General features: G+C 70.8%; 1 protein-coding gene across 10 annotated transcripts in view; it reads left to right on the forward strand.

Moving 5' to 3' along the window:
• The first annotated feature begins 384 nt into the window (after positions 1 to 384).
• DOT1L (DOT1 like histone lysine methyltransferase) overlaps positions 385 to 26,363 on the forward strand; it is a 39,675-nt gene continuing 13,696 nt past the window's right edge. For 6 of the 10 annotated variants that reach the window (XR_011382815.1, XM_070058550.1, XM_070058551.1 and 3 more), the window contains exons 1-13: positions 385 to 686; positions 7,978 to 8,021; positions 9,565 to 9,639; positions 12,213 to 12,263; positions 16,419 to 16,482; positions 17,982 to 18,210; positions 18,908 to 19,002; positions 19,357 to 19,419; positions 23,537 to 23,592; positions 23,882 to 23,961; positions 25,408 to 25,476; positions 25,763 to 25,869; positions 26,085 to 26,126. Coding sequence is in view for 9 of the 10 variants with exons in the window: in XM_070058550.1 (XP_069914651.1) it covers positions 606 to 686; positions 7,978 to 8,021; positions 9,565 to 9,639; positions 12,213 to 12,263; positions 16,419 to 16,482; positions 17,982 to 18,210; positions 18,908 to 19,002; positions 19,357 to 19,419; positions 23,537 to 23,592; positions 23,882 to 23,961; positions 25,408 to 25,476; positions 25,763 to 25,869; positions 26,085 to 26,126 (1,056 nt within the window). In the remaining variant the exon portion in view is untranslated. Of the gene's footprint in view, positions 687 to 1,540; positions 2,041 to 7,977; positions 8,022 to 9,564; positions 9,640 to 12,212; positions 12,264 to 16,418; positions 16,483 to 17,981; positions 18,211 to 18,907; positions 19,003 to 19,356; positions 19,420 to 23,536; positions 23,593 to 23,881; positions 23,962 to 25,407; positions 25,477 to 25,762; positions 25,870 to 26,084; positions 26,127 to 26,363 lie in introns of those variants that run through there. The other 4 variants (XM_070058553.1, XM_070058552.1, XM_070058554.1 and 1 more) reach the window with 4 other exon arrangements.

The following is a 26,363-nucleotide window of genomic DNA, read 5'->3' on the forward strand; positions in this document are numbered from 1 at the left end:
CCTCAGCAAACAGCGGCGTCTGCAGCCGGAAACGAGGCCCGGACGTGCGGTTTCCCACGCGGCCGACGGCGGACCGGGGACTCGAACTCGCCAACCACCCGCTCCGCCCCAAGGGTTTCCCCCGGGTTCCCGCTTCCGGCCGGCGGGGGCAGCCTAGGGCAGCCGAGGACGCGCGTGCGTGCGTGCGTGCGTGCGTGCGTGCCGGCGTGTGTTCGCGCCGCCGGGCGAGCCCACAGGGCGGCGCGCCGGGGGGTGGCGCGCGCGGCGCGGCGGGCGGGGCCGTGGGCGCGCGCCGCCTCCTCGCGCCGGGCCCCCCCCGCGGCCGCGCGGCGAGTGGTTCGGCCCGGCCCCCGGCTCATTGTGCTCGCCTCACGCCGGCCCAAGATGGCGGCGGCGCTGGCGGCCCCGGGCCTGTGACCACAAAGAGGGAGCCGGGGCCCGGACGGGAGCGCGGCGGCGGCGGCGGCGGCCGAGCCCCAGCCCAGGCCCCCTCCCCTCAGCCTCCCGCCCCGCCCTCCCCGCCCTGCGCCGCCCGCCCTCCCGCCGGCGGCCGCGCCCCTCCCCCACCGCCCGCCTAGCATGGTGCGGCGGCCGCGCGCGTCGACATGGGCGAGAAGCTGGAGCTGAGGCTCAAGTCGCCCGTGGGGGCCGAGCCCGCCGTGTACCCGTGGCCTCTGCCGGTCTACGTGAGTGTCGCCCCCCTGCCCGCCGGGCCCCGCGCGCGCGGGGGTCCCCTTGGGCGCCTTGACCCCCCAAACTGCTGTTGGCGACCCCCGCGGGGCCGCGGCGCGCGGGCCGGGGGCCGGTGGTCGGCGGGGGCGCGGCCCGCGTGGTCTCGGCGCCCTCCCGGCGGGGGGCGCCTCGTCCCCCGGTGCGCAGTGGGCTCGGCGGGCTTCGCGCTGGCGCCGGCCGGGCCCCGTGGCTGGGTGGGTGGGCGGGCCGGGCCGTGCGTCCCGGGCCTCCGCAGGTGGGGACTTCAGCGCCCCCCGCCTCGGTGGGGCAGGCCCTGGGCAGCGGCGAGGCAGGGGCTTCCAAGGCCCGCGCCGCTGGGCGGGGTGGCGGGCATCGCGCGGGCCTGGGCAGGGGCCGCCCCGGGTGGGCGCCGGCGCGCGCGCGGGGCCGGGGTCAGCGGTCAGCGGTCGGCGGGGCGCGCGTCCGCGAGTGCGGCGGTTCCGCTGGGCGGGCGCGCGTCCCCGGGGCGCCCCTCGGCCTGCTGGGCGGTGCGCGGGGGGACAGGCCTGCCGGGGCTCCCGCGCGCGCTCGGCCGGTGTCCGTTTCTGGGAACGCGGGGGCGGGGCTTGCGCGCCGGGGCGGGCGCCGCGAGGAGGAGGAGGAGGAGGAGGGGGAGGAGGAGGAGGAGGAGGGGCGGCCTGGCGAGGCTTCCTCCTGCGCGCGCGGGCGCTCGCCCTGCGGGCTGCTGGCCCGGCCCCGCGCGGGGAGCGCCCCTGCGCGCGCGCCTTCGGGTGCCCGGCCGCGCGAGGCGGAAGGTGGAAGCCTGCCTGTCCGGCCCCCCCCCTCCCCGTCGGGTTACGGACTTTCTTTTTCGTTTTTGTAACTTTCGGGAATATTCCAAAGGCAGAGACCGAGGCGGGGAGACCGAGCCTCCCTTCGTCGGGCCCCCCTCCCCAGATGTCCGGCAGCCCGCGGCTGGGCCAGGCTGCGCCGCTTGCCCACGTGGGTGGCGGGGACCCCGCGCTTGCCCTGTCCGGGGCTGCGGGGCGCAGGCGTCTGGCCGCCGGGAGCCAGCCCCGCTGGTGGTCGGTGCGGAGTCCCGAGGCAGATGGGCCTGCCCTGCCCGGGGCTGACCCGTGGCGCTGGCTGCCCTGAGCCCACCCCCGCGGGGGTGCTGACGGGTGCAGCGTCCAGGGCGGGTCTTTGTGAGCTGGGGTGGGGAGAGGCCCGGAGGCGCCGCCGGCCTGTGCCGAGCCGTGCCCCCAGCTGCAGACCCCTGCCCTCGGCTGCGGGGCTGAGTGGCTCCTGGCCGCCCCTCGCTGGCCCGGGCCTCGCGCAGGGCCGCGGGTGCTCAAGTCCGCAGAGCGTGTGAGTGGCAGGCGGTGGCCAGTGAGGCGGGCGGGGCTGGGGCAGGCGCCCGCTCGTTCAGGGTTCACTGGGGCGCCTGCCGGACACAAGGGACAGGGAGGCCCAGTGGAGTTCCGGGGGGGGGGGCTAGAACGAGACCCACGCTGCCCCTGCCCGCTGTCGGGGGGGGCGGCCTAGGCTTGCGGCGGCACAGGCTCCGGGGTGCGGGGTGCACGGGGTTGCTGGCTGGCAGGAGAGGGCTGGGGCGCCCTCCGCAGTGACTCAGGCGGGGGGGGGGGGGCACCGGAGCTGTGCCTGCCGGGTCCCTGCTCCCTGGAGGTGCAGCTGGGCCGGCCGGGGGCGGGCTGAGCCATCCCTGCCCTGACTCAGAGCCTATTTCTGGGGCTGACCCGGGATGAGTGTCCCGCGGCCATGACCTTCTCACACACACACACACACACACACACGCACACACACACACGCGGCCTGTGTGGGCGGGCCGTTCCCCGCGGAGACCCGGAGGCGCTCGGGGTCAGGCTTGTGGGGCCTCCTTCCCTGCAGGGGTGAGCGTGCGAGCCCAGGAGCCAGGGGCTGCGGGGCGCCCCCCCCCCAGGAGCCAGAGGGGACTTGCGGCTGCCCGTCGGCTCTCCCTGGTGCCCACAGCCAGGGCTGACAGGCTGGGCCGGGAGCAGAAACTACTGGGTCTCCAGTGTGGGTGGCGCGGGGCTGGGAGCTGGAGCCGAAGTGCAGGGCCGGCTCTGGGGTGCCCTGCTGCCCCCCTTTTTTTCCAATTAAAAAAATGTTGGCCGGCCCCGCGGCTCACTAGGCTCATCCTCCGCCTTGCGGCGCCGGCACCCCGGGTTCTAGTCTCGGTTGGGGCGCCGGATTCTGTCCCGGTTGCCCCTCTTCCAGGCCAGCTCTCTGCTGTGACCCGGGAGTGCAGTGGAGGATGGCCCAGGTGCTTGGGCCCTGCACCCCATGGGAGACCAGGAGAAGCACCTGGCTTCGGATCAGCGCGGTACACCGGCCGCGGCGGCCATTGGAGGGGGAACCAACGGAAGGAGGACCTTTCTCTCTGCCTCTCTCTCACTGTCCACTCTGCCTGTCAAATAATAATAAAACAATATTGACTTGTTTGTGTTGAGAGAGTTACAGGGAGAGAGACCCTCCCTCTGCTGGGTCACCCCCCAGATGGCTGCCGTGGCCGGCGCTGGACCAGGTCAAAGCCAGGGTTGCCGCATGGCTGCAGGGCCCCAGCACTCGGGTCGTCTGCTTCTCCCAGGCCGTGAGCAGGGAGCGGGATTGGAGGAGCAGCCGGGACGGGAACCGGTGCCCGCACGGATGCTGGTGTGGGGACGAAGCCTGACCCCTGGTGGCGGAAGATGTGCGCCCCCGGCCATGGCGCAGGGTCAGGGCCGCGAGGTGGCACCACGGACGTGCCCGCACGTGGACGGGCTCCCGACACCTCGTTGACCCGGCACAGCTGAGACGCTACCGTCTTGACGTGGACCTCGGCCCTGGGTGTCCACGGTGCCGAAGCCACCGCGCGGTGGCGTCCCGTGTGCGTGCCACCCACTTCCCATCCGGCTCCCTGCTGGTGCTCACCTGGCAGGCGGCAGGGGGGCCCCCACCCTGGGAGGCTCCTGGCTCTGGACTGGCCCCGCCCCGCGGCCCCCAGGCGAGAAGGAATGGACAGGAGCGCTCCCTCCCTCTGTAGCGCCTTCCAGATGCGCACCCGTGTGCCCGTTGAGAAGGCCGCGGGGGCGGGGGCGCGGGTGAGCCCTGCTCCCCATCCCGCTCCTGGCTCCTGAGCCCGGGAGGCGGCCACCCTCGCGGCACCGCTGCGTCCCGCTGGCCGGCCCCGGGCTGTTGAGGCCACGTGGGGAGGAGCCCGCAGGCGAGGGCTGTCTCCTTTCCGCGGCGCGCCTTTCCCGCGCGTGCAGAGGACGTCTCGAAGTCCTGTGTGCAGTGTTCTGTGTGTGTGAGTGTGCAAGCGTGTGTGAGCGTGTGTGTGTGGGTGTCAGTGTGTGCATGCATGTGTGTGCCTGCGCGTGCTCATTCCACAGCCGGCTGGGTTGTTTGTGCCTGGCACCTCTCCGGCCAGCCGCATGCCGAGGGCCCAGGACGCCGCGTGGCCCGTGGCTGCCGGCAGAACCCCCGGCCCTGCCCGTGTGACCCGGCAGCTGGGCGGAGCCTGGGGCCCAGGGGCTCATGGGGCTCCGCTCCTGCGAGGCACAGCTGCCGTGCCCCGCCGCGGCCCCTGCCTCCTCTCCCCTCCCCGGCCCGGGAGGGGTCCCCCGGTCCCTTCCTGTCCCTCCGTGCATCCCAGGCCTCTGCCAGGGCCTCCCGTGTCGGGCGGCGTCACCGTCTCGGGGCGTGCCAGACGGGCAGAGTATTTTTAGCTGCGGCTTTGTGCTGCGAGCGCGGGTCAGGACCGCGCTGAGCAGGGGGAGTGGGCGCCCGGCCTCCTTCCTGTGACTCACCCGCGTGGAGGAGTGGGCACGCTGGGCAGTGACTCACAGGTGTGTGCGGAGCCGCGAGCAGTGACTCAGCCCCGCTCCAGCCAGGGCCGCCCAGAGGCCACGCGCTGAGTCGCCTTCCCGGAGCCTGTGGTGGGGGCTGAGCTGGGCGGCGCTGCCAGGAGTGTGCCGGCCCCTCCCGGGGGCGGGGCCGGGGGCGGGGCCGGGGCCAGGTGCGCCTCTCCCTGGCCCGTGTGTGAGCGAGCCGCTGGGTCCCCCGGACGCAGGGATCTTGTTCTGTGGCTCAGCGCTGCCTGGGACCCGCGCCGCAGTGGGCGCCGGCGGAGACCGGGCGGGTCTGCTCCTGGCCTCGGCCTGGCCCAGGCGGCCTGGGGTGGACCAGCAGGTGGAGGTCTCTGTCTGACTCTCCCTTTCAGGTAGACAACTGTTGGCGCTCACGGCAGACGCGCGCTGTGGGACAAGTCCCCCGCAGACGTCAAAGGTTTTACACCACAATAAACTTACTTTTATAAAGATTTATTATTTATTTGAAAATCAGAGTTACACAGAGAGAGGAGAGAGAGAGAGAGGTCTTCCATCCACTGGGTCACTCCCCAGATGGCCACGACGGCCGGAGCTGAGCTGATCGGAAGCCAGGAGCTCCCTCCGGGTCTCCCACGCGGGGGCAGGCGCCCGGGACCTGGGCTGTCTCCACTGCTCTCCCAGGCCACAGCAGGGAGCTGGGTGGGACATGGAGCAGCCGGGACTCGAACCTGCGCCCACGTGGGATGCCGGCACCGCAGGGGGTGGGTTTACCCGCTGTGCCAGGACGCCAGGCCCTAGACTTCATTCCGTTTTCCCCTCGTGTTCAGGGTGGTGCTGTCCGGGGCTACAGGCGTCCTCCCCAGCTCCCTTGGATCAGTGAGGGGAGACAGCGGGCCAGGGCTCAGGTCAGGAGCAGCTGTCCATTAAGGTGCTGGATCCTCGAGTAGGGAAGCTGGGATGGGGGCCCGTGCCCACCCCCGCCCCGCGCCTCTCTGGACTTAGGCCCCGCCCCGTGCCCACCCCCGCCCCCGCGCCTCTCTGGACTTAGGCCCCGCCCCGTGCCCACCCCTGCCCCGCGCCTCTCTGGACTTAGGCCCCGCCCCCGCGCCTCTCTGGACTTAGGCCCCGCCCCCGTGCCTCTCTGGACTTAGGCCCCGCCCCGTGCCCACCCCCTGCCGTTTTCAGGCTCATTGGTCATTGAGGGGCTGGGACAGTCCTTGTTCAGCCAGAGCAGTGCCTGCCTTGCTGGTGGTCACAGGGGTGGGGGTGGGGGGTCCCTGTCGTGCTGGTGGTCACAGGGGTGGGGGTGGGGGGTCCCTGCCGTGCGGGGGCAGGGATGGGGGTGGGGGGGTCCCTGCTGTGCGGGGGGCAGGGATGGGGGTGGGGGGTCCCTGCGGTGCTGGTGGTCACAGGGGTGGGGGTGGGCGGTCCCTGCGGTGCTGGTGGTCACAGGGATGGGGGTGGGGGGTCCCTGCCGTGCTGGTGGTCACAGGGGTGGGGGGTGGGGGGTCCCTGCCGTGCTGGTGGTCACAGGGGTGGGGGGTCTCTGCTTTGGGGCTGTTCTGGCGCGTTCCTGGCTCCCTGGGGCAGCTGTGGGGAGCCTGGCTGCACGCTGGCGGCTCCCTGGTAGCCAGGAGCTGCGGTCTCGGAGGTGCCGTCATCGACCCCTTTTCCTCCCTCGGTCTCTAGTTCTGAAGCCTGGGTTCATGGCCTTGCTTTTTTATTATTAAAAGTCAGAGTTACACAGAGAGAGGAGAGACGGGGTGGTGGGAGAGGCAGAGAGAGGGGTCTTCCACCCGCTGGGTCCCTCCCAGTTGGCCGCAGCGGCCGGAGCCGAGCTGATCCGAAGCCAGGAGCTCCATCGGGTCTCCCACGCGGGTGCAGGGGCCCAGGCACTTGGCCATCTTCAGGCCACAGCAGAGCTGGATCAGAAGAGGAGCAGCCGGGACTCGAACAGGCGCCCCTGTGGGATGCGGGCGCTTCAGGCCAGGGAATTAAGCCGCTGCGGCACAGCGCCGGCCCCCTCGTGTCCTCCCTTGAGAGACCAGACGACGGGTGCCTTTGCCTTTGCAGGCTTGAAGGATTTGGACAAAGATGCGCTCATTCACCAAGCCGGTGGTGTGCGACAGCTGCGCTTCCGCCGGCCCTACCGGCGGCCTCGCCCGGACTGCAGGGAGCCCGTGTGGCGCAGGCGTGGTGGGCGGGCGCGCCTGCGTGTGGCCTTGACGTGGCAGGACTCGCTGCCCTCGCGTCTCTGGGGTCCCCGCCGTGGTGCCCCCACAGGGCCTCCGTGCGAGGACCCTGTTCTCCATCCTGCTCGCAGCAGGAGGTCGGGTGGGCGCTTCCCCAGAGGCCGCCAGGCGGGGCAGGGCTGCTCGGCCCCGCGGCGTGGGCAGGCGGGAGAGCTGGCCAAGTGCTGGCCATGTCGCGCCCCCCAGCCTTCGTGCGTCTGGGGGTCTCAGCCTCCCTGGAGCTGGGGTGCTGTGGGTCTGTGCGGGGCTTCAGAGGAGAATGGAGGGTGAGGGTGGGTCCTGCGAGAGAACCGTCTGGGTTAGAGCGAAGTTAATCGTGTTCACGTACTTGGAAGAGGAACTGGGCGAGAGGGAGGCGGCGCCCGCGGGCCGCAGCTGGGAGTCCAGAGCTCCATCCGGTCCCCACGTGGGTGCAGGCGCCGTGGCCACCTCCTGCTGTCCCTCAGGTGCCGAGGTTGGGTGTCCCAGGCGGAGCCCCCCAGCCCGTTCCTGCCGTCTGCCCTGGGTGTCCCCTCTGGCTTACTCGGCGCCACACCCGCAGGGTCGCTCCACACTGGCAGTGAGCCTGGAGCCCGGCCGCTGTGCCCCTGCGCCCCGTGCTGCCCGGGCCCTGGCTGCGCCCCCTGTGGGTGCGTCCATTCCTCCGGCCTCCCAGGCACGGTGTCCACTGCGGCCGCGGCCCCGCGTGCTCGCGTGCTCAGCACTGGGTCCGCCCGTCTGTGCCCGCAGCCGTGGTGGCGGCAGCAGGAGGCGGCGCGGCAGGGAGGCCGGCCCGTGAAGCCACCCCGGCGCGTTTCTCCGGGGCTTTTGGCCGAGCTGCCGGAGTTCTGTGCCTGTTGGGTTCTCCTCCTCCTGGGTTCCCCTGGGTTGAGCAGGCGCGGCTGTGGTGGGAGACGAGCCCAGGCCACATTGCAGACCTGCGTGGTGCCGGTGAGAGGGCACAGTCCCTGGCCGGGCGCCGCTGGCCTCCACCTGTGCTCTGTGTCCGTGGCGCGGTCGCCTGCTCGGGGTCCGAGGTGCTGGTGGGAGGGGGAGCGGCCAGGGACAGCTCGTCGCGGGTCCCCATCCTCGGGGCCTGGCCCCTCGCTGCCTGTTGGCGGGCGCGAAGCCGGTGCCCGCGTCCTCTGGAGGGGCCGCCTCGGGTCACCGGCCCGACCGCAGAGTGGGGTCCGCGCATCTGAACACGGCCTCTCTCTTCCCAGGACAAACACCACGATGCTGCTCACGAAATCATCGAGACCATCAGGTGAGGCGGGGGGCCTGCGGGGGGGGGGGGCGCAGCGAGCCCCCAGGGTGGCAGACTCGGGCCCTGGCTGCTCGCTGCGCAGGGTGCTGCCGGCAGGCTCGGCGCGTGCAGTGCCGTGCGGCCGGGGCAGCCGGGCCTCGCGTGCCCTGTGCGAGCGGTAGCTGAGTGGGGGAGCTGGGGCCTGGCCGCGTGCTGCTCCTGCAGGCTGAGGCTTCCCTGGGGGTCGCGCAGCTGCTGGGGAGCGGGGCCGTGGGCGGGCTCACCCGTGGGGGCCGCCGCCGCCCCTCCCTCCCGCACTGGCGAGCAGAGCAGGGCGTCCCAGGCTGGCCGGGCGCCTGGCCCGTTCGGGTCAGAGCCCCTGCAGCTCCCAGGCGAATCGTCGGACCCGGCGCCCTGGCCCAGGGCGCTGCTCCCGGCACCTTGGGTTTGCGTTCGGGGCTGCGCAAGGTGTCTTGGTCACATGACATCCTGTGACGGCCCCAGCAGGGGTTGAGGGCCTGGGGTGTGGCGGGGCGGTGCCTCCGCCCGCCTGACCCGATGTGTCCACAGTAGGCCTCTCTAGGGGCCAGGAGCCCCCCGCCTGGGCCAGGGCCTCTGTGGATGGGGGGCGGGGCCAGCGCAGGCCCTGGCTTGGTTATGGAGGTGATGCTGGCTCGTGAGGGTCAGCGCGCGTGCAGACGTCTGGGAGGATTCCCGGGGAGGCCACGGGCCTGGCGCGTCTTCGTGGAAGGCGTTCAGTTAGGGAGTGTGGACACAGCTCTCGTCGTGTGCGGCTTTTGGCGGCGTGTGCCTGCGCAGGAGTTGTTTCCGTGTGCCGTGCTGCGGTCAGCCGTGGGGCGCGGGTGACGACCCCTCCCAGTGACGACCCGCACGCTTCTCTCCTTCTCCACCTTTTGTTTTTTCAAAGGCAGAGTAGAGACAGAGGGGACAGGCAGGTCTTCGTCTGCTGGTCCGTTCCCCAAGTGGCCACAGTCAGGGCTGGGCCATCTTCACTGCTTTCTTAGGTGCGCCAGCAGGGAGCTGGATCCGAGGCGGAGCTGGGGCCGGCGCTGTGGTGCAGCGGGTGAAGCCGCCGCCTGCAGGGCCGCATCCCACGTGGGCGCCGGTTCGAGTCCCGGCTGCTCCACTTCCGGTCCAGTTCCCTGCTGTGGCCTGGGAGAGCAGTGGACGATGGCCAAGTGCTGGGGCCCTGCACCCACGTGGGAGACCCGGATGGAGCTCCTGGCTCCTGGATTCGGATCGGCGCAGCTCCCGCCGTTGCAGCCGATTGGGGAGTGACCCAGCGATGGAAGCGCTCTCCCTTGCTCTCTCCCCCTCTCTCTCTAAGTCTGACTTTCAAATAAATCTTAAAACAAGCAGAGCCGGGACCTGTCAGGTGCAGGAACCCCAAGCAGCAATGTCCGCGTCTGTGGTTTCTGTTTGCGTGGCTGTGGCCTGGCCGTGCTGAGCGCTGTCCCGCGCGTGCCCGTCTGTGGCCGCCGTGCTGAGCGCTGTCCCGCCCGTGCCCGTCTGTGGCCGCCGTGCTGAGCGCTGTGTGTTGCAGGTGGGTCTGTGAGGAGATCCCGGACCTCAAGCTCGCCATGGAGAACTACGTCCTGATCGACTACGACACCAAGAGGTAAGGGGCCTGGGCGCAGTGCGGAGCCACGAGGAGCGACGCCGGCACCCTGCTGGGGACGCGCGCCAGACGGGCAGGGCCCCCCTCCCGCCGGGCTCTCGTGGTCGGTAGTGGCTCTTTTTATAGCCGGCGAGTGGCCACCCGCTGCCCGCATCCCTGCCGTTCCGGGGTCAGGTCGGCGGCCCTGGCCCAGCCCCGCTGCCTCCTGGCAGCCCCGGGGTCTCGGCGGAGTCGGGGTGGGGCGGGCACTGGTGTGGGGGCTCCCTGGAGCCTGCGGCTGGACCCGTGTTGGCGGCCCTGCTGCCTTTCCCCTCGCCCCGACTCGCTGCCCGTCTGCCTCCCTCAGCTCCGGCTGTCCCGCCGTACCTGCGAGGCCCCGCTCTCTGCTCACCCGGCCTCCGGCCCCCCCGGCCTGGGCTCCTTACCGCGGGCAGGCCTGCGGCCCCCAGAAGGCGGTCAGGCTGTGTCCACCCCTGCCGGGCGGGGCCCGCTGTCCCCAGGGAAGCCTGGCGGCAGTGACCGGGCCATCACGGAGGCTGCTGTCCTGCGGGACCTGCCCCGCGCGGCTGTGGGTGTCAGCGTGCAGGCCCCGGAGCTGGGGCTTTCTGTGAGCTGGCCTGGCTGGTGATTCACGCGGCTCTCCCGTCCCCAGAGCAGCAGAAGCCCCAGGCCCGTCAGGCCCGGCTTCCTGGGGTCCAGCCCCTGCAGGGGTCTCTGCCTCAGCCAGGAGCCGTGCCTGCAGCCCAAGACGCCGCGGGGTTGGCAGAGACGAAGCTCACGCCTGGGTTGTTCTCTCTTCCTTTTTTTTTCTTTTAATTTTTAATGTTTGCCTTTATCTACTTGACAAGCAGAGGGCTGGGGGGGGGGGGGCTCTGTTTTCAGTCACCAAAGCCCACAATGGCCAGGGCTGGGCAAGGCCAAAGCCGAGGCCCCAAACACGATCGTGTAACACCGTGGGTAGCAGGGGCCCGGGCACTGACCATCACTGCCGCGTCTCAGGTTCACGAGACAGGGACGGGGCCGGGAGCCGTGGGCACTGGGCGTGTGCACGAGACAGGGACGGGGCCGGGAGCCGTGGGCACTGGGCGTGTGCACGAGACAGGGACGGGGCCGGGAGCCGTGGGCACTGGGCGTGTGCACGAGACAGGGACGGGGCCGGGAGCCGTGGGCACTGGGCGTGTGCACGTTAGGGAGTGGCTGGCCGGGAGCCGTGGGCACTGGGCGTGTGCACGTTAGGGACGGGGCCGGGAGCCGTGGGCACTGGGCGTGTGCACGTTAGGGACGGGGCCGGGAGCCGTGGGCACTGGGTGTGTGCACGAGACAGGGATGGGGCTGGGAGCTGTGGGCACTGGGTGTGTGCACGTTAGGGAGTGGCTGGCCGGGAGCCGTGGGCACTGGGCGTGTGCAGGTCAGGGACGGGGCCGGGAGCCGTGGGCACTGGGTGTGTACACGAGACAGGGACGGGGCCGGGAGCCGTGGGCACTGGGCGTGTGCACGTTAGGGAGTGGCTGGCCGGGAGCCGTGGGCACTGGGCGTGTGCACGAGACAGGGACGGGGCCGGGAGCCGTGGGCACTGGGCGTGTGCACGTTAGGGACGGGCCGGGAGCCGTGGGCACTGGGCGTGTGCACGTTAGGGACGGGGCCGGGAGCCGTGGGCACTGGGCGTGTGCACGTTAGGGACGGGGCCGGGAGCCGTGGGCACTGGGTGTGTGCACGAGACAGGGATGGGGCTGGGAGCTGTGGGCACTGGGTGTGTGCACGTTAGGGAGTGGCTGGCCGGGAGCCGTGGGCACTGGGCGTGTGCACGTTAGGGACGGGGCCAGGAGCCGTGGGCACTGGGCGTGTGCACGAGACAGGGACGGGGCCGGGAGCCGTGGGCACTGGGTGTGTGCACGTTAGGGACGGGGCCGGGAGCCGTGGGCACTGGGCGTGTGCAGGTCAGGGACGGGCCGGGAGCCGTGGGCACTGGGCGTGTGCAGGTTAGGGACGGGGCCGGGAGCCGTGGGCACTGGGCGTGTGCAGGTCAGGGACGGGGCCGGGAGCCGTGGGCACTGGGCGTGTGCACGAGACAGGGACGGGGCCGGGAGCCGTGGGCACTGGGCGTGTGCACGTTAGGGAGTGGCCAGCCGGGAGCCGTGGGCACTGGGCGTGTGCAGGTCAGGGACGGGCCCGGGAGTTGTGGGCACTGGGCGTGTGCAGGTCAGGGACGGGGCCGGGAGCCGTGGGCACTGGGCGTGTGCACGAGACAGGGACGGGCCGGGAGCCGTGGGCACTGGGCGTGTGCAGGTCAGGGACGGGGCCGGGAGCCGTGGGCACTGGGCGTGTGCACGAGACAGGGACGGGGCCGGGAGCCGTGGGCACTGGGTGTGTGCACGAGACAGGGACGGGGCCGGGAGCCGTGGGCACTGGGCGTGTGCAGGTCAGGGACGGGCCGGGAGCCGTGGGCACTGCCGCCGCTACGTGGGGTGCAGTTGTCCAAGCCGCAGTTTCGCCTGCTGCGCTGCAGCGCCCTCCCCACACTCGTGTATTTCTTTTCCTTATTTTAAAGATTCATTTATTTATTTATTTGAAAGGCAGACAGAGAGAGAGATCTTCCACCTGGTCCACTTCCCAAATGGCATCAGGTAGGTCTGGGCCAGGCGGAGCCGGGAGCCGGGAGCTCCGTCCGGGTCTCCGCGTCCTGGGCCGCCCTCCACCGCCTCCCTGACGCGTGAGGACGGAGCTGGTTCCGAAGCGGAGCCGCGGGCTGTGCACAGGCGCCGATGGCCCTGGCGGAACCCGCCCTGTGTGTCCCTCAGTCCATCACGGGGTCAGGCCCTCGGGGGGGTCAGTGCTGGCCGCGTGGTCACCCGGGTGCCCTTCACGTCCCCACGCGGCCCCCGGGCCTGGCTGCACTGACCCTCGCCCCCGACCGGGGCTCAGCAGCCCAGCCCCCACTGGCAGGATGTTGGGGCCTCCCTGCACACCAAGGTGCTGGCAGGGAGTGGGCGGCCGGCGGAGTGCAGCCCCCGTCGGCCTCTGTGGGTCCCTCCCTGGAAAGCCGGCCAGGGCCTCGAGGCTGGAGTGCGGCCCATTGGTGCCGTCGAAGGCAGGCTGTGAGAACCGAGAAACCAGGACGGGGCCGGCCCTCGCGCGCTGTGGAGGGCGCCACCCACTGCCCGGTCACTGTGTCCTGGCGTCTGAGGGACGGACGGACCCAGGGCTGCGGCTTCCTGCCCCTTGCCGTCCCTCCCGTCCTCACCCTGCACGGCTCCTCGTGGCGCCGGCTCTCTGCCTCTGCCGCTTGCTGTTCCCGGCCGCCGCTGCGGGGAGTGGCCACGCGGCCTCCGTGCTGGCGGGGGCCGGTCATTCACCTGCCGCCCTGAGTATCTTCTGGGCCCTGGTCACCCACGGGCCACCCCCTGGGCGGTACCCACCGGGACACGGGGCACCGTGGCCAGCCGCTTCCTGCCGTGCTGGCGGCACACAGTCGATTGTGCATCGCTGGGTCCTCTGGGGGCCGGGCAGGTGACTGGCCCCGCGGGAGGGCTGTCCAGGGGTGGACATGCACGTGTTGAAGAGCCAGAGGGGAAGACCTGACATTAAAGGGCCGGTCCGTGCCGTGGGGTCACAGCAGGTGCGTCCCGGCTGCGCGTGTCTGGGTGCGGCCCTGCCTCCCGCTTCCGGTCCACGCGCAGCTCAGCGCGGCACCAAAGGCCTGAGCCCTCGCGCCGCGCGGGGACCTGCTTGGAGCGCCCGGCTCCTGGCTTCCGCCTGGCCCAGCCCTGGCTGTTGGGGGTCTGGGGAGTGAGCCAGCGTGGGTGGGCGTTCTGTCTGTCTCTGTCTCTGACTCACGTAGATAAAGCAAAGCTCGCCTCGTGGGCACGCCCTCTTCCGTGTCCCACACTCGCCGCTCGTGTCTGACGGCCTCGGCCGACGGCTGCCGGCCTCCGGGGCTGGGGACCCGCTAGGCTGCCCCGGCTCGCCCACGTGGGCTCTGTCAGGTGCAGGCCCGGGGGGGGCGCCCTCAGCCCGCCGTGTGGAGCCTGTCTCGTCTCGGGTTTGGCCAAGGGCCTGGACCGCCACTGCCCGCGAGGGAGGTGCTCAGCCCAGGGACCAGGGCCCGGCCTCGTCGTCCATGGGGGGACCTCAGGCTCCCGCTGGCCAGGGGCTGCGGGCGCAGGGCGCGGGCCCTGCTGTGTTGTGTGTGTGTGTGTGTGTGTGTGAGCGCCCTCCCCGTGGGCCTGCTGTGCTGTGTGTGTGTGTGTGTGTGAGCCCTCCCCGTGGGCCTGCTGTGCTGTGTGTGTGTGTGAGCGCCCTCCCCGTGGGCCTGCTGTGTTGTGTGTGTGTGTGTGTGTGAGCCCTCCCCGTGGGCCTGCTGTGCTGTGTGTGTGTGTGTGTGTGAGCCCTCCCCGTGGGCCTGCTGTGCTGTGTGTGTGTGTGTGTGTGAGCCCTCCCCGTGGGCCTGCTGTGCTGTGTGTGTGTGTGTGTGTGTGTGTGAGCCCTCCCCATGGGCCTGCTGTGTGTGTGTGTGTGTGTGTGTGTGAGCCCTCCCCGTGGGCCTGCTGTGTGTGTGTGTGTGTGTGAGCCCTCCCCGTGGGCCTGCTGTGCTGTGTGTGTGTGTGTGAGCCCTCCCCGTGGGCCTGCTGTGCTGTGTGTGTGTGTGTGTGTGTGAGCCCTCCCCGTGGGCCTGCTGTGCTGTGTGTGTGTGTGTGAGCCCTCCCCGTGGGCCTGCTGTGCTGTGTGTGTGTGTGTGTGTGAGCCCTCCCCGTGGGCCTGCTGTGCTGTGTGTGTGTGTGTGAGCCCTCCCCATGGGCCTGCTGTGTGTGTGTGTGTGTGTGTGTGTGAGCCCTCCCCGTGGGCCTGCTGTGCTGTGTGTGTGTGTGTGAGCCCTCCCCGTGGGCCTGCTGTGCTGTGTGTGTGTGTGTGTGTGTGAGCGCCCTCCCCGTGGGCCTGCTGTGCTGTGTGTGTGTGTGTGAGCCCTCCCCGTGGGCCTGCTGTGCTGTGCTGTGTGTGTGTGTGTGTGAGCCCTCCCCGTGGGCCTGCTGTGCTGTGTGTGTGTGTGAGCGCCCTCCCCGTGGGCCTGCTGTGTGTGTGTGTGTGTGTGTGTGTGTGTGTGAGCCCTCCCCGTGGGCCTGCTGTGTTGTGTGTGTGTGTGTGTGTGTGAGCCCTCCCCGTGGGCCTGCTGTGCTGTGTGTGTGTGTGTGTGAGCCCTCCCCGTGGGCCTGCTGTGCTGTGTGTGTGTGTGTGTGTGTGTGAGCCCTCCCCGTGGGCCTGCTGTGCTGTGTGTGTGTGTGTGTGTGTGAGCCCTCCCCGTGGGCCTGCTGTGCTGTGTGTGTGTGTGTGTGTGTGAGCCCTCCCCGTGGGCCTGCTGTGCTGTGTGTGTGTGTGTGTGTGTGAGCGCCCTCCCCGTGGGCCTGCTGTGCTGTGTGTGTGTGTGTGAGCCCTCCCCGTGGGCCTGCTGTGCTGTGTGTGTGTGTGTGAGCGCCCTCCCCGTGGGCCTGCTGTGCTGTGTGTGTGTGTGTGTGAGCCCTCCCCGTGGGCCTGCTGTGTTGTGTGTGTGTGTGTGTGTGTGAGCCCTCCCCGTGGGCCTGCTGTGTTGTGTGTGTGTGTGTGTGTGTGTGAGCCCTCCCCGTGGGCCTGCTGTGCTGTGTGTGTGTGTGTGTGAGCCCTCCCCGTGGGCCTGCTGTGCTGTGTGTGTGTGTGTGTGTGTGAGCCCTCCCCGTGGGCCTGCTGTGCTGTGTGTGTGTGTGTGTGAGCCCTCCCCGTGGGCCTGCTGTGCTGTGTGTGTGTGTGTGAGCCCTCCCCGTGGGCCTGCTGTGTTGTGTGTGTGTGTGTGTGTGTGAGCCCTCCCCGTGGGCCTGCTGTGCTGTGTGTGTGTGTGTGTGTGTGTGAGCCCTCCCCGTGGGCCTGCTGTGCTGTGTGTGTGTGTGTGTGTGAGCCCTCCCCGTGGGCCTGCTGTGCTGTGTGTGTGTGTGTGAGCCCTCCCCGTGGGCCTGCTGTGCTGTGTGTGTGTGTGTGTGAGCCCTCCCCGTGGGCCTGCTGTGTGTGTGTGTGTGTGTGTGTGAGCCCTCCCCGTGGGCCTGCTGTGCTGTGTGTTGTGTGTGTGTGTGAGCCCTCCCCGTGGGCCTGCTGTGCTGTGCTGTGTGTGTGTGTGTGTGTGAGCCCTCCCCGTGGGCCTGCTGTGCTGTGTGTGTGTGTGTGAGCCCTCCCCGTGGGCCTGCTGTGCTGTGTGTGTGTGTGTGTGTGTGTGAGCCCTCCCCGTGGGCCTGCTGTGCTGTGTGTGTGTGTGTGTGTGTGAGCGCCCTCCCCGTGGGCCTGCTGTGCTGTGTGTGTGTGTGTGTGCGCCCTCCCCGTGGGCCTGCTGTGTGTGTGTGTGTGTGTGTGTGTGAGCCCTCCCCGTGGGCCTGCTGTGCTGTGTGTGTGTGTGTGTGTGTGAGCCCTCCCCGTGGGCCTGCTGTGCTGTGTGTGTGTGTGTGAGCCCTCCCCGTGGGCCTGCTGTGCTGTGTGTGTGTGTGTGTGTGAGCCCTCCCCGTGGGCCTGCTGTGTTGTGTGTGTGTGTGTGTGTGTGAGCCCTCCCCGTGGGCCTGCTGTGCTGTGTGTGTGTGTGTGTGTGTGAGCCCTCCCCGTGGGCCTGCTGTGCTGTGTGTGTGTGTGTGAGCGCCCTCCCCGTGGGCCTGCTGTGTTGCGTGTTGTGTGTTGTGTTGCGTGCCAGCGCCCTCCCCGTGGGCCTGCTGTGTTGCGTGGTGCGTGTTGCGTGTTGCGTGTTGCGTGCCAGCGCCCTCCCCTTGCCGTTCCAGCTTTGAGAGCATGCAGAGGCTGTGTGACAAGTACAACCGCGCCATCGACAGCATCCACCAGCTGGTAGGTGCCCCTGGCCTGCAGCCAGCCCGCGGGCCGGGTCCCTGCACACTGGCCCTCGGGCAGCGGCGTGCGCCCGGGCTGCCTGCTGCGCCGTCCTGGCCTCAGACCGCAGCCGGCTGGGACGGTGCCTCCCGGGAGCGCCTGCTCTGGGGTGCTGCGCCTGCCCCGTCCCTCCCCAGCCGGTGGTGCCGAGACACTGGGGGCCCCTGCCCCCCTCTCAGACCCCTGCCCCCACCCACCCAGCCCGTGCGGCCCCTCTCAGGCCTGCTGCCCCCTGCCCAGCCCATGCGGCCCCTCTCAGACCCCTGCCCCCCGCCCAGCCTGTGCGGCCCCTCTCAGGCCTGCTGCCCCCGCCCAGCCCGTGCGGCCCCTCTCAGACCCCTGCCCCCGCCCAGCCCGTGCAGCCCCTCTCAGGCCCGCTGGCCGCCCTCGCCTGCTGCTGCCTGTGGCGGGGTGGGGGGAGGGCTCGTCCCTGGAGCAGGTCAGGCAGTGAAGGTTGGGGTCTTTGTTGGCTCCTGGCACTGGGGCAGCCAGGGAGCGTGTCCTGGGGCGTGAGGCCTCAGCTGCCCAGGGGCAGCACCCCGGCAGAGCGGGGGCCCGTCTCTCCGGCTGTGGGGCCCTCTGCAGCCGGCGCAACCCCGGTGCAGCGCTGCGGGGGGTTAAAGTCCTGCAGGGGAATCTGGGGTGGCGCCGACTCCCTCAAGGACTGGAGTCGGAGCACCGGGCCCCGGGCCCTGACCGTGGTGCCACCAGGAGGGACCTGTGTCCTAGGCTCTGGTTGGCTGAGCGAGGGTTTGTGCACCAGGCACAGGGCGTGAGCGCTAGGCTGCCAGGGGCCTGCTGTGCAAGCCCTCCCCTGACCACTTCCTGTGGTCTCAGCCGACTTCCTGTCCTAGTGGACGCCACTCAGCACAGCCTTTCTGAGCCTCGTGCTGCAGCCCGGGCCTGGGCCAGGTGGCCTGTGAGCTGGCGCCCGGGGCAGGGGCAGGGGCAGGCGGCCTGTGAGCTGGTGCCCGGGGCAGGCGGCCTGTGAGCTGGTGCCCGGGGCAGGGGCAGGGCCAGGCGGCCTGTGAGCTGGTGCCCGGGGCAGGGGCAGGGGCAGGCGGCCTGTGAGCTGGTGCCCGGGGCAGGGCCAGGCGGCCTGTGAGCTGGCTCCCGGGGCAGGGGCAGGGCCAGGTGGCCTGTGAGCTGGTGCCCGGGGCAGGGGCAGGCGGCCTGTGAGCTGGTGCCCGGGGCCGGGGCAGGGCCAGGTGGCCTGTGAGCTGGTGCCCGGGGCAGGGGCAGGGGCAGGCGGCCTGTGAGCTGGTGCCCGGGGCAGGGGCAGGGGCAGGCGGCCTGTGAGCTGGTGCCCGGGGCCGGGGCCGGGCCAGGAGGGGTTCCTGTGTCGTCCACTTCTTGGAGGACGTAGCCTGTTGGCCCTTCCCCCGTGGGTGCCCCCTTGCACGGTGGGGCCGCCTGTGGCGTGTGACGACGCGTCCCCGTGTCCCCGTGTCCCCTAGTGGAAGGGCACCACCCAGCCCATGAAGCTGAACACGCGGCCGTCCACCGGGCTGCTGCGGCACATCCTGCAGCAGGTGTACAACCACTCGGTGAGCGACCCCGAGAAGCTCAACAACTACGAGCCCTTCTCGCCCGAGGTGTACGGCGAGACCTCCTTCGACCTGGTGGCCCAGATGATCGACGAGATCAAGATGACGGAGGACGACCTCTTCGTGGACCTGGGCAGCGGTGAGCGCTGCCCCCGGCCGTCCATCTCCGCGCAGGCCGCCCTGAGCCGCGAGGGGCAGCCGCCCCCACCCGTTCCCGCGCTCACAGCCCGGTGGGCTCTCGGGGGCTCCCCGGGCAGAGAGGCTCACGGCTCTGCCATCAGCCGGCGCCAGGGCCTGGCCCGAGCGCGCGCAGCGTCTTCCGGGAAACGGGCATTCTGGGAGGGGGCGGGCCGCGGGTCTGCCCTCCCGCGTCCTCACGGCAGAGGCCCAGGTGGGAAGGGTGCTGCTCAGGTCCCCGCAGCCCTTCTGTGAGGGGCCGGCCCTCGCCGGGGGAGCAGCCGGCACCCTGACCCGGGTGGAGGCTGGGACGGGTGCTCTGGGCGACACCAGCGTCTCTGCCGCCTCCTTGCTAACCTGGGCCGTCGGGGACTCGGGCACGCCTGTCCACGCACCTGTGCCTGCGGTGCCCCCACCCCAGTGACGTGGGCCTGCTGCGTGGTGCCGGGCAGGCCTGGCCGTGCTGAGGCAGGGGGCAGGCAGCCGTCCCTCGGGTCTCTGTCAGGCCCAGGACCCAAGCAGCTTCGGGCATGGGGGCCAGGGTGGCGTCCAGGGATGGCCAGGAGGCCTGGTGACGGCCGGCCCCGCGTGGGAGCTCTGCGGGCCCGGCCCCTGGGGCGTCCTCCATGCCAGCCGCTCACGCGTGTCTCTGCCCAAAGGCGTGGGCCAGGTCGTGCTCCAGGTCGCCGCGGCCACCAACTGCAAACATCACTATGGCGTCGAGAAAGCCGACATCCCAGCCAAGTACGCGGAGGTGAGCGGGGCCGGGCTGGGTCCCTGGTGGGAAGGGTCCGGTGTGCTCCCGCCAAGGCGGGCAGCTGGGCCGGGGTCGGGCGGGCCAGGCCTCTGCCCTCGATTCCACGTGGGGGCCTAGTGCACGGAGGCCCCGGCAGGGCGAGTAAGCCCCTCCCTCCTGCCAGGCCCCTCCCTCGCCCAGGGTCCCTGAAGGGACAGTGGCCTCTCCGCCCCGCTGGCCTCCCCCCCTCACGTGCCGGACGCTGGCCGGCTGGGGGGCGGGAGGGTCCCCTCCTCCCCACGGAGGCGCCCTGGGTCTGCAGTGCCTGTGAGGGTCGGGGCCCTCAGCGCCGTCTGGTTTGTGTGCTTTCAGACCATGGACCGAGAGTTCAGGAAGTGGATGAAATGGTATGGAAAAAAGCATGCAGAATACACAGTGAGTGCCCTCGCTCCACGGCGCCCGACCCGCCCTCCCGCCGTGTCCCTGCGGGGCCCCTTCTGCCACCCCCCCCCGCCACGCCTGAGCCGCTGAGGCCTCCCAGAGCCATCGAGCTGTGGCACCCGCAGGGTGGGCCTGTCCTTGGGGGGGCGCCCGGCCCTGCTCCAGGCTCTGCAGGCGCTGAGCTCGGCCAGGTGACCGTGGCCTGAGGCCGTCAGAGCTGTTGGGCCAGGCTGGGCGTGTGCACGTTAGTGCACGTGTGTGTCTGTGTGTGCCCCGCCCTCTAGCCAGTAGCCGACTGCATAGACCTGGGCCTGGCGCCTGGTGGAGTAGGGGGCGGGGTAGTGCCGGGCACAGAGCTGGGGGCAGGCTGTGTGTGTGCGCGTGCAGCCATGGCCGCCTGAGTAGTGCCGGGCACAGAGCTGGGGCAGCACCGCCCAGCCCGCCGCGAGCTCCGCGCCCCCCCCCCCGCGCCCACCCTCCAGGGCCCCACTGGCCTGCCCTGGCGGTGCTGGCTTCAGCTGACAGCTGGGCTCACGGTGGTCTGCAGGCGGCGTGTGCCGTGTGCCGTGTGCCGCGCCCCCAGCGCTCACGCCGCCCTCACTCCCCAGTCCTGCTCGGCCCACGCGTCCCTTCCTCCTGACCGCCCAGCGGCCTCTGGGCTCGGTGCCTTTCCGGAACGTTCCGCGGGACCCTGTAGCACGTCGCTGTTGCAGACTGAGCGTGTGCAGAGAGGCCTCCGTCTCCCGCTCTCCCCAGGTGCCCACCACAGCCCGTCCAGAGCCGGGAGCCAGGAGCTCCACCCGGTGCCCTTGTGGCGGGCGGGGCCCCAGTGCTGGCACCCTCAGCGCTGCCCCCCCCCTGGCGACGGAGCAGCCCCACCCCCAGTGGTTGCCGGCGCCGAGCAGCCCAGGGCGCTGAGCCTGAGTGAGCCGCGCTCACCCGCGGGGCGGCCTGCTTCCTGCCAGTGTTGTCGCGAGTGAGCTGCACCAGGCGCTGCCGGAGTCCGGGCGGACCGGGCTGCTTTCTCCTTTCCAAAAATTCATTTTATTTCATTTATTTTTTTAAAGATTTATTTTATTTATTTGAAAGACTTAGAGGCAGAGGGAGGGAGGGAGAGAGAGAGAAGGAGGTCTTCCATCCGCTGGGTCACTCCCCGATTGTCCGCAGTGGCCGGAGCTGCGCAGATCCAAAGGCGGGAGCCAGGAGCTCCATCCGGGTCTCCCACGCGGGTGCAGGGCCCCAGGACCTGGGCCAACGGCCACTGCCCTCCCAGGCCACAGCAGGGAGCTGGCCTGGAAGAGGGGCAACCGGGACAGAATCCGGTGCCCCGACCGGGACTAGAACCCGGTGTGCCGGCGCCGCAAGGCGGAGGATTAGCCTAGTGAGCCGCGGCGCCGGCCTATTTTATTTTTAAATATTTTTATTTACTTACTTGAGGCAGGGTTACAGACAGAGACAGAGAGGGAGGTCTTCCATCCACTGGTTCACTTCCCAGATGGTTGCAGTGGCTGAAGCTGTGCCGATCTGAAGCCAGGAGTTTTCTGTGGGGCCTCTCCCGAGGGCGCGGGGGCCCAGGACTCGGGCCATCGTCCGCTGCTTTCCCAGGCCGCCCGATCATTTGTTTGAGACCGAGAACTCCTTTGGTCGTTCTCCAGGAGCAGGATGGGGCCTCGGACCCCCCCGCGGGGTGAGCCCCAGCTCGAGGAGGGGCCGGCGGCGCTGCGCGCGGTGTGCTGACGCGGCCGCGGGCCGTGGGCAGCCTAGCCGCTCACTAGCCCGGAGCCCCACGCTGCGTGCTCCGCTCCATGGGTAAACGGCTTCGTGTTTTTTATTATTTATTTTTTTTAGATTTATTTTATTTATTTGAAAGACAAAGTGCAGAGAGAGGTAGAGACAGAGCGGTCTTTCCCCCCGCGGTTCACTCCCCGCTGCGCCACGGCGCCGGCCCCAACAGGCTTAGTTTGAGAGGGGCAGCCTCGCGGTCCTGCGTGCCCGCGCTGCGCTCCCGGCAGCACCGAGGGCCTTGCCCTGTGCCGGCTGTGCCGTGCAGGCGTGCCTGGTCTGCGGTAGGACAGCCGGGGCCTCGCGTCTGCTTTCTGCGCCGTCTGCGCGGCCGTGGCTCCCAGGCTGCCCGTGCGCCCTCTGGCTTCGCTGAGGAGCCCCGTTAGGAGCGGGCGCGGTGCCTGCCCGCGGGGTCGCCGCCTCGCGTCGTCGTGGTTGTGCAGCCTGGCGCTGGCAGGCTCCCCTGGGTCTGCCCTCCTGCGTGGCCTGGGGCGGTCCCTGGGGGGCTCAGGAGCTCCCCCTGCCCTGCCCCCGGTTCTCCAGCAGGCGCAGGGCTGTGGGCCCACGTCTTCTCCCTCCTTGGCCTCTTGCGCCTCAGCGAGAGGTGAGGGTGGATCCCGGCCTCGGCTCCGCCGCCTGGCGCCCTCGGCCTCTGTCCGGGCTGGCTGGGCGGGGGCGGCGTCTTCCTGCACAGGGAGGCCCCGTCCAGGTGGGGTTACTGCTGGCGAGGTAGCTCCTGCTGCTGCCGGGGGGTTTGCTTGACGCGGGGCGGAAGGGCCGGGGCCGGGGCGGGGGCGGGGCGGGGCAGGGCGGGGCCGGGGCGGGCCGGGGCGGGGGCGGGGCAGGGCGGGGTCAGGGCGGGGGCGGGGCCGGGGCGGGGCGGGGCCGGGACAGGTGGGGGCGGGGTGGCGGATGTACCAGGAGGTCCCCTGTGCTGGGGCTGCTCTGGTGTCTGTTGTAGGGGTTCAGGGGTTGGCTCTTGCGCCGTGGCCAGTTCTCGTGGCTGTGCGGGCGCGGCTCTGAGACGCCCCACGGGAGGCCAGCCCTCGACGGGAGGTGCAGCGCCGGCTGTGCGCTCGTCCTGCAGCCCGCGGGACTTCCGGTGCGGCTGCCCGCGGGCCTGGTTGGCAGGCTCCACGTCCCGCCCCCCTTACCCGAGAATGAAGAACGGCCAGCAGGAGCCTAAGGCCAGCCCAGGGTGCACGCCTGGCCAGGCCCTCCGGCCGCTGCGGCCCCGCCCCCTGGGCCTGCTGGCGCTGCCCTGTCCCAGACCTGCACCCTGCAGGGCCGGCGGCCAGTGCTGGGGCGAGGCTGTGGCTGCCTCTGCGGGCTTCCACGTCCTCTGCCCCTATTAGCGTGACACTCGTTCCACGCCTGCCCTGCAGTTAGAGAGAGGCAGGGAGGCCTTCCGTCCGCTGCTCCACTCCCCACGTGGCCACAGTGGCCGGAGCTGCGCTGATCTGAGCCGGGAGCTTCCAGTCTCCCCGTGGGTGCAGGGCCCACGGGCTCGGGTCATCTCCCACTGCTTTCCCAGGCCGTTAGCATCAGGGAACGGGGTTGACGTGCAGCAGCGGGACGTGAGCAGGTGCCCACGTGGGCTGCCGGGGTCACAGACGTCGGCTGCACCCGCTGCGCCACGGCTCTGTGGGGTCTGCTGTCGGGGCGTCACACTGTGTGGCCGTTTGCGTCTGTGTGCCTGGTGAGTGGCGCGTGCGGAGCCCGCCCCCGTTCGTGGCTGCGTGAAGCCCCGTCTGCTCGCGGTCGGGGCCTGGGCTGCGCCCCCCGGGCTGCCGTGCCCGGCTGCGGGGTGCATCGTGGTCTCCGTCAGCGCGTGCTCCGAGGACTTCTGAGTGTGGTGCGGGTCCTGGGGACTTTGTGTCTGGAGACCTTGACCTCCAGGTGATGGACGGTGCTGGTCTGCGGCAGGACCCTGATCGGGCAGGGTCTGCTCACTGCCCAGAGGGACCCGGGCAGACCCTGGAGCCGCACAGCCTGTTTGTGCCTGCTCTTGCAGCCGCGCAGGTGGGGCCCCGGCTTCCGAGCCGCGTGTCCCGTGCGTGTCCGGGCCCGCGTGGGGTCTTCGCAGCCCGGCCCCCGCTGCTTCCTTGGGCTGAGTTGGCCCTGCAGGGCCCTGGCCACCTCCCCCTCCCCGAGGGGCTGAGCCCCCACCAGGAGGCGCGTAGGACACGCAGGGTTTCTTGTGCTTTCTTGTCGGCCCCCCCCCCCCGCGTCGCCTGCCCCGGCCCCGCCCCGCTCACCTCGAACCCTGAACCCTCGCAGGGCGCGGTCGCCCTTGTGCAGGAGTGAAGGCCCCACCTCTCTCTTGCAGCTGGAAAGAGGAGACTTCCTCTCGGAAGAGTGGAGGGAGCGCATTGCCAACACGAGGTACGCGTCCTGGGGGGCGTTCCCAGACCCCGGCTCGCGCGGGCCAGTCCCCGGGGGCGTGGCCGTCCCTGGCCCGGCCTGTGGTCTGCGCCTCGAGGTGTCCCCGTGGGCGCTCCGCACTGCCCCTCCTCGTCCTGCCTGCGCGGGAGCCGTCGCTGCTGGCTCTAACGCTGTGGAGACTGAGTTTGAGCCCTCGGCCGCCGGTCAGCTCGGGGCCTCCTGCCCCGCCCGCCCAGCACCGGCCTGGCTGCTGCGGGCTGCGCCGCGCTCACCGAGCCCTGTTCCGCAGCGTCATCTTTGTGAACAACTTCGCCTTTGGTCCTGAGGTGGACCACCAGCTGAAGGAGCGGTTCGCGAACATGAAGGAAGGTGAGCGTGGCCCGGCCGCGGCGTGGCCGGCTTCTCCAAGTGTGCTTGGCCGTTTATTTGAAGGCAGGGTGACAGGGAGGTGTTTTCCACCCACCGGCTCAGGTGACCGCGCTGGCCGGGGCCGGGCCAGGCTACGGCCGGGAGCCGGGGGCTTCTGGGTCTCCGCTGTGGGCGAGCGCCCGCGCGTGGGCCGTCCTCCGCTGCCCCGCCCCCAGGCGGCGCCTTCCCCAGTGTCCGGTCCCGTGCCGGGCCGTCCCTTCCAGGCCAGGGGTGGGGTCTCAGGGTGGACAGGGTCTCCAGGCAAGCCCCCGGTGCGACGCTTTGTCCAGTCAGCGTCGTGGGTGTTTGTCCGCGGCTCCTCGGGCTGTCCTGGAGGTGAGCCCTCCCCAGCACGGCGGCAGGCCTGCTCGTGGGCGTGGGGGCTGACAGCGTGAAGCCAGAGCCCCCGTGTCTGCGAGTGTGGGGTGAGCGCGCACAGCAGGGCCCGGGGACCAGGGCTTTCCCCCTCTGCAGCTGCACTCGCGTGGCGGCCGCTGTCGGCTTGCTTCCAGCCCGCTGGGGCGGCGACGGTTCCCTGTGGACCATGAGGCGGGGGTCACCTGGACTGGCCCTTCCAGGGCAGCTGCCCGTGGGGCGTGAACGTGAGGGAACCCGGGGCAGCCTGCAGGTGGCACTGTGTCCCACGTGGACCTGCTGGCCAGGGCGACCTCGGCGGCCGTCCTCGCTGGGGAGCGGTGTGAGGCCCCCAGGTCCAGTGTCCACTCCCCCCCATCTTTCTCTTTTTTGAATTTATTTATCTGAAGGGAGAGTTACAAAGAGAGAGAGAGATCTTGCATCCGCTGGTTCCCTCCCCACATGGCTGCAACAGCCAGAGGCTGCGCTGGTGCGGAGCCAGGAGCCAGGAGCTTCTCCCGGGCCTCCGATGCGGGTTCAGGGCCGAGGATTAGGCCGTCCTGCAGGGAGCTGGATGGGAAGAGGAGCAGCCGGGACTCGAACCAGCGTCCCATGGGTTGCGGCCCTGCAGCGGCGGCTTCGCCCGCTGCGCCCCAGCGCCAGCCCTTGCGTCCCCTCGCCCGCTGCTCCCGTGGCTGCCGGCTCTGTTGGCTTTGGAGTGCCGGCTCCTCCTCCCTGGCATCACAGGGCCGCCTGCCTCCCCGCGGGCCTCAGCCAGCCCCAGGGCCACGTGGCGGCCTGGCTCTGCTTGTGTGGGCTGGCTGGCTGCTCCTGCCGCTCCCATCCGGAGAGGGTCCCCGGCCCCTGCCCACCAGCTGCCCGGGTTGGCGAGGCGGGGGTGAGACCTGGGGTCCCCTTGGTCCGGGCCCTCCTGCGGGGTCTGCGGGGGCTGGGCTCAGGAGAAGGCAGTGCAGCAGCGGTGGGCGGGCCGTCGGGCGTGTCTGGGGTCCTCCTGCCTCCGGCCCTGACCCCGCCCTGACCCCGCTGTTCCAGGTGGCAGAATCGTGTCCTCGAAGCCCTTTGCGCCGCTGAACTTCAGGATCAACAGCAGGAACTTGAGCGGTGAGCGGCCGTGTGGGCGCCCACCCTGAGACGGCTGCCCTGGACCCTCACCCGGGCAGGCCGCTCTCCCCCCTCCCCAGCACGGCCCAGCCTGGGGCAGCGTGGCCCCGAGGGAGGCCTGGCGGCTGAGGGGGCTGCTTAGGGCTGCTTGAGCTCAGGCTGGGGGGGGCACAGCTGCCCGTGCTGTCGGGAGACGGCCAGGCTGGGCGGGCACGCGGGGCCTGTCCCCTGAGGGCCTCGGGGTTGCTCCGGGGACGAGCACCCAGGCGGCCCTTGCTGTCCACAGACATCGGCACGATCATGCGTGTGGTGGAGCTGTCGCCCCTGAAGGGCTCCGTGTCGTGGACGGGGAAGCCCGTGTCCTACTACCTGCACACGATCGACCGCACCATAGTGAGTGCCCCGCCCGCCCGTCTGCCGTGGGGCGGCCGCACCGTCCAGGCTCCTGTCCGTGTCCTGCCGCGGCCCCGCTCCAGCCCCCCGGCCAGCCGCGGCCTCGGGTGCCGCGTCCCTCCGGGCCTGTGCAGCCGTGTGGGGGCTCCGGCGCGGAGCGCTGGGTGCGGCCCCGACCCGCTCTCACACGCGTTTCTCTGCTTTCCTTTCTTTAGCTTGAAAACTATTTTTCTAGTTTGAAAAACCCAAAACTCAGGGTAAGTTGTATGCGTTCCCCCGACTTAGGAGTGGAGGGTACCTCACCAGCCTTGGCCACAGAGCAGACCCCGGGCCCTTCCCACCCCTCCTGCGTGTCTGCCTGCGTGTCTGTGTCCCGCGCGTGTCTCCACCTGTGTGTCTGCATGTGTCTGTGTCCACGCGTGTCTGCATTTGTGTGTCTGTCCCACGCGTGTCTCCGTCTGTGTCCAGGCTCTGTCTCGTCAGCAGGCCTGTGT

This window comes from Oryctolagus cuniculus, chromosome 16 (genome assembly GCF_964237555.1).
Source record: "Oryctolagus cuniculus chromosome 16, mOryCun1.1, whole genome shotgun sequence".
NCBI lineage: Eukaryota > Metazoa > Chordata > Mammalia > Lagomorpha > Leporidae > Oryctolagus > Oryctolagus cuniculus.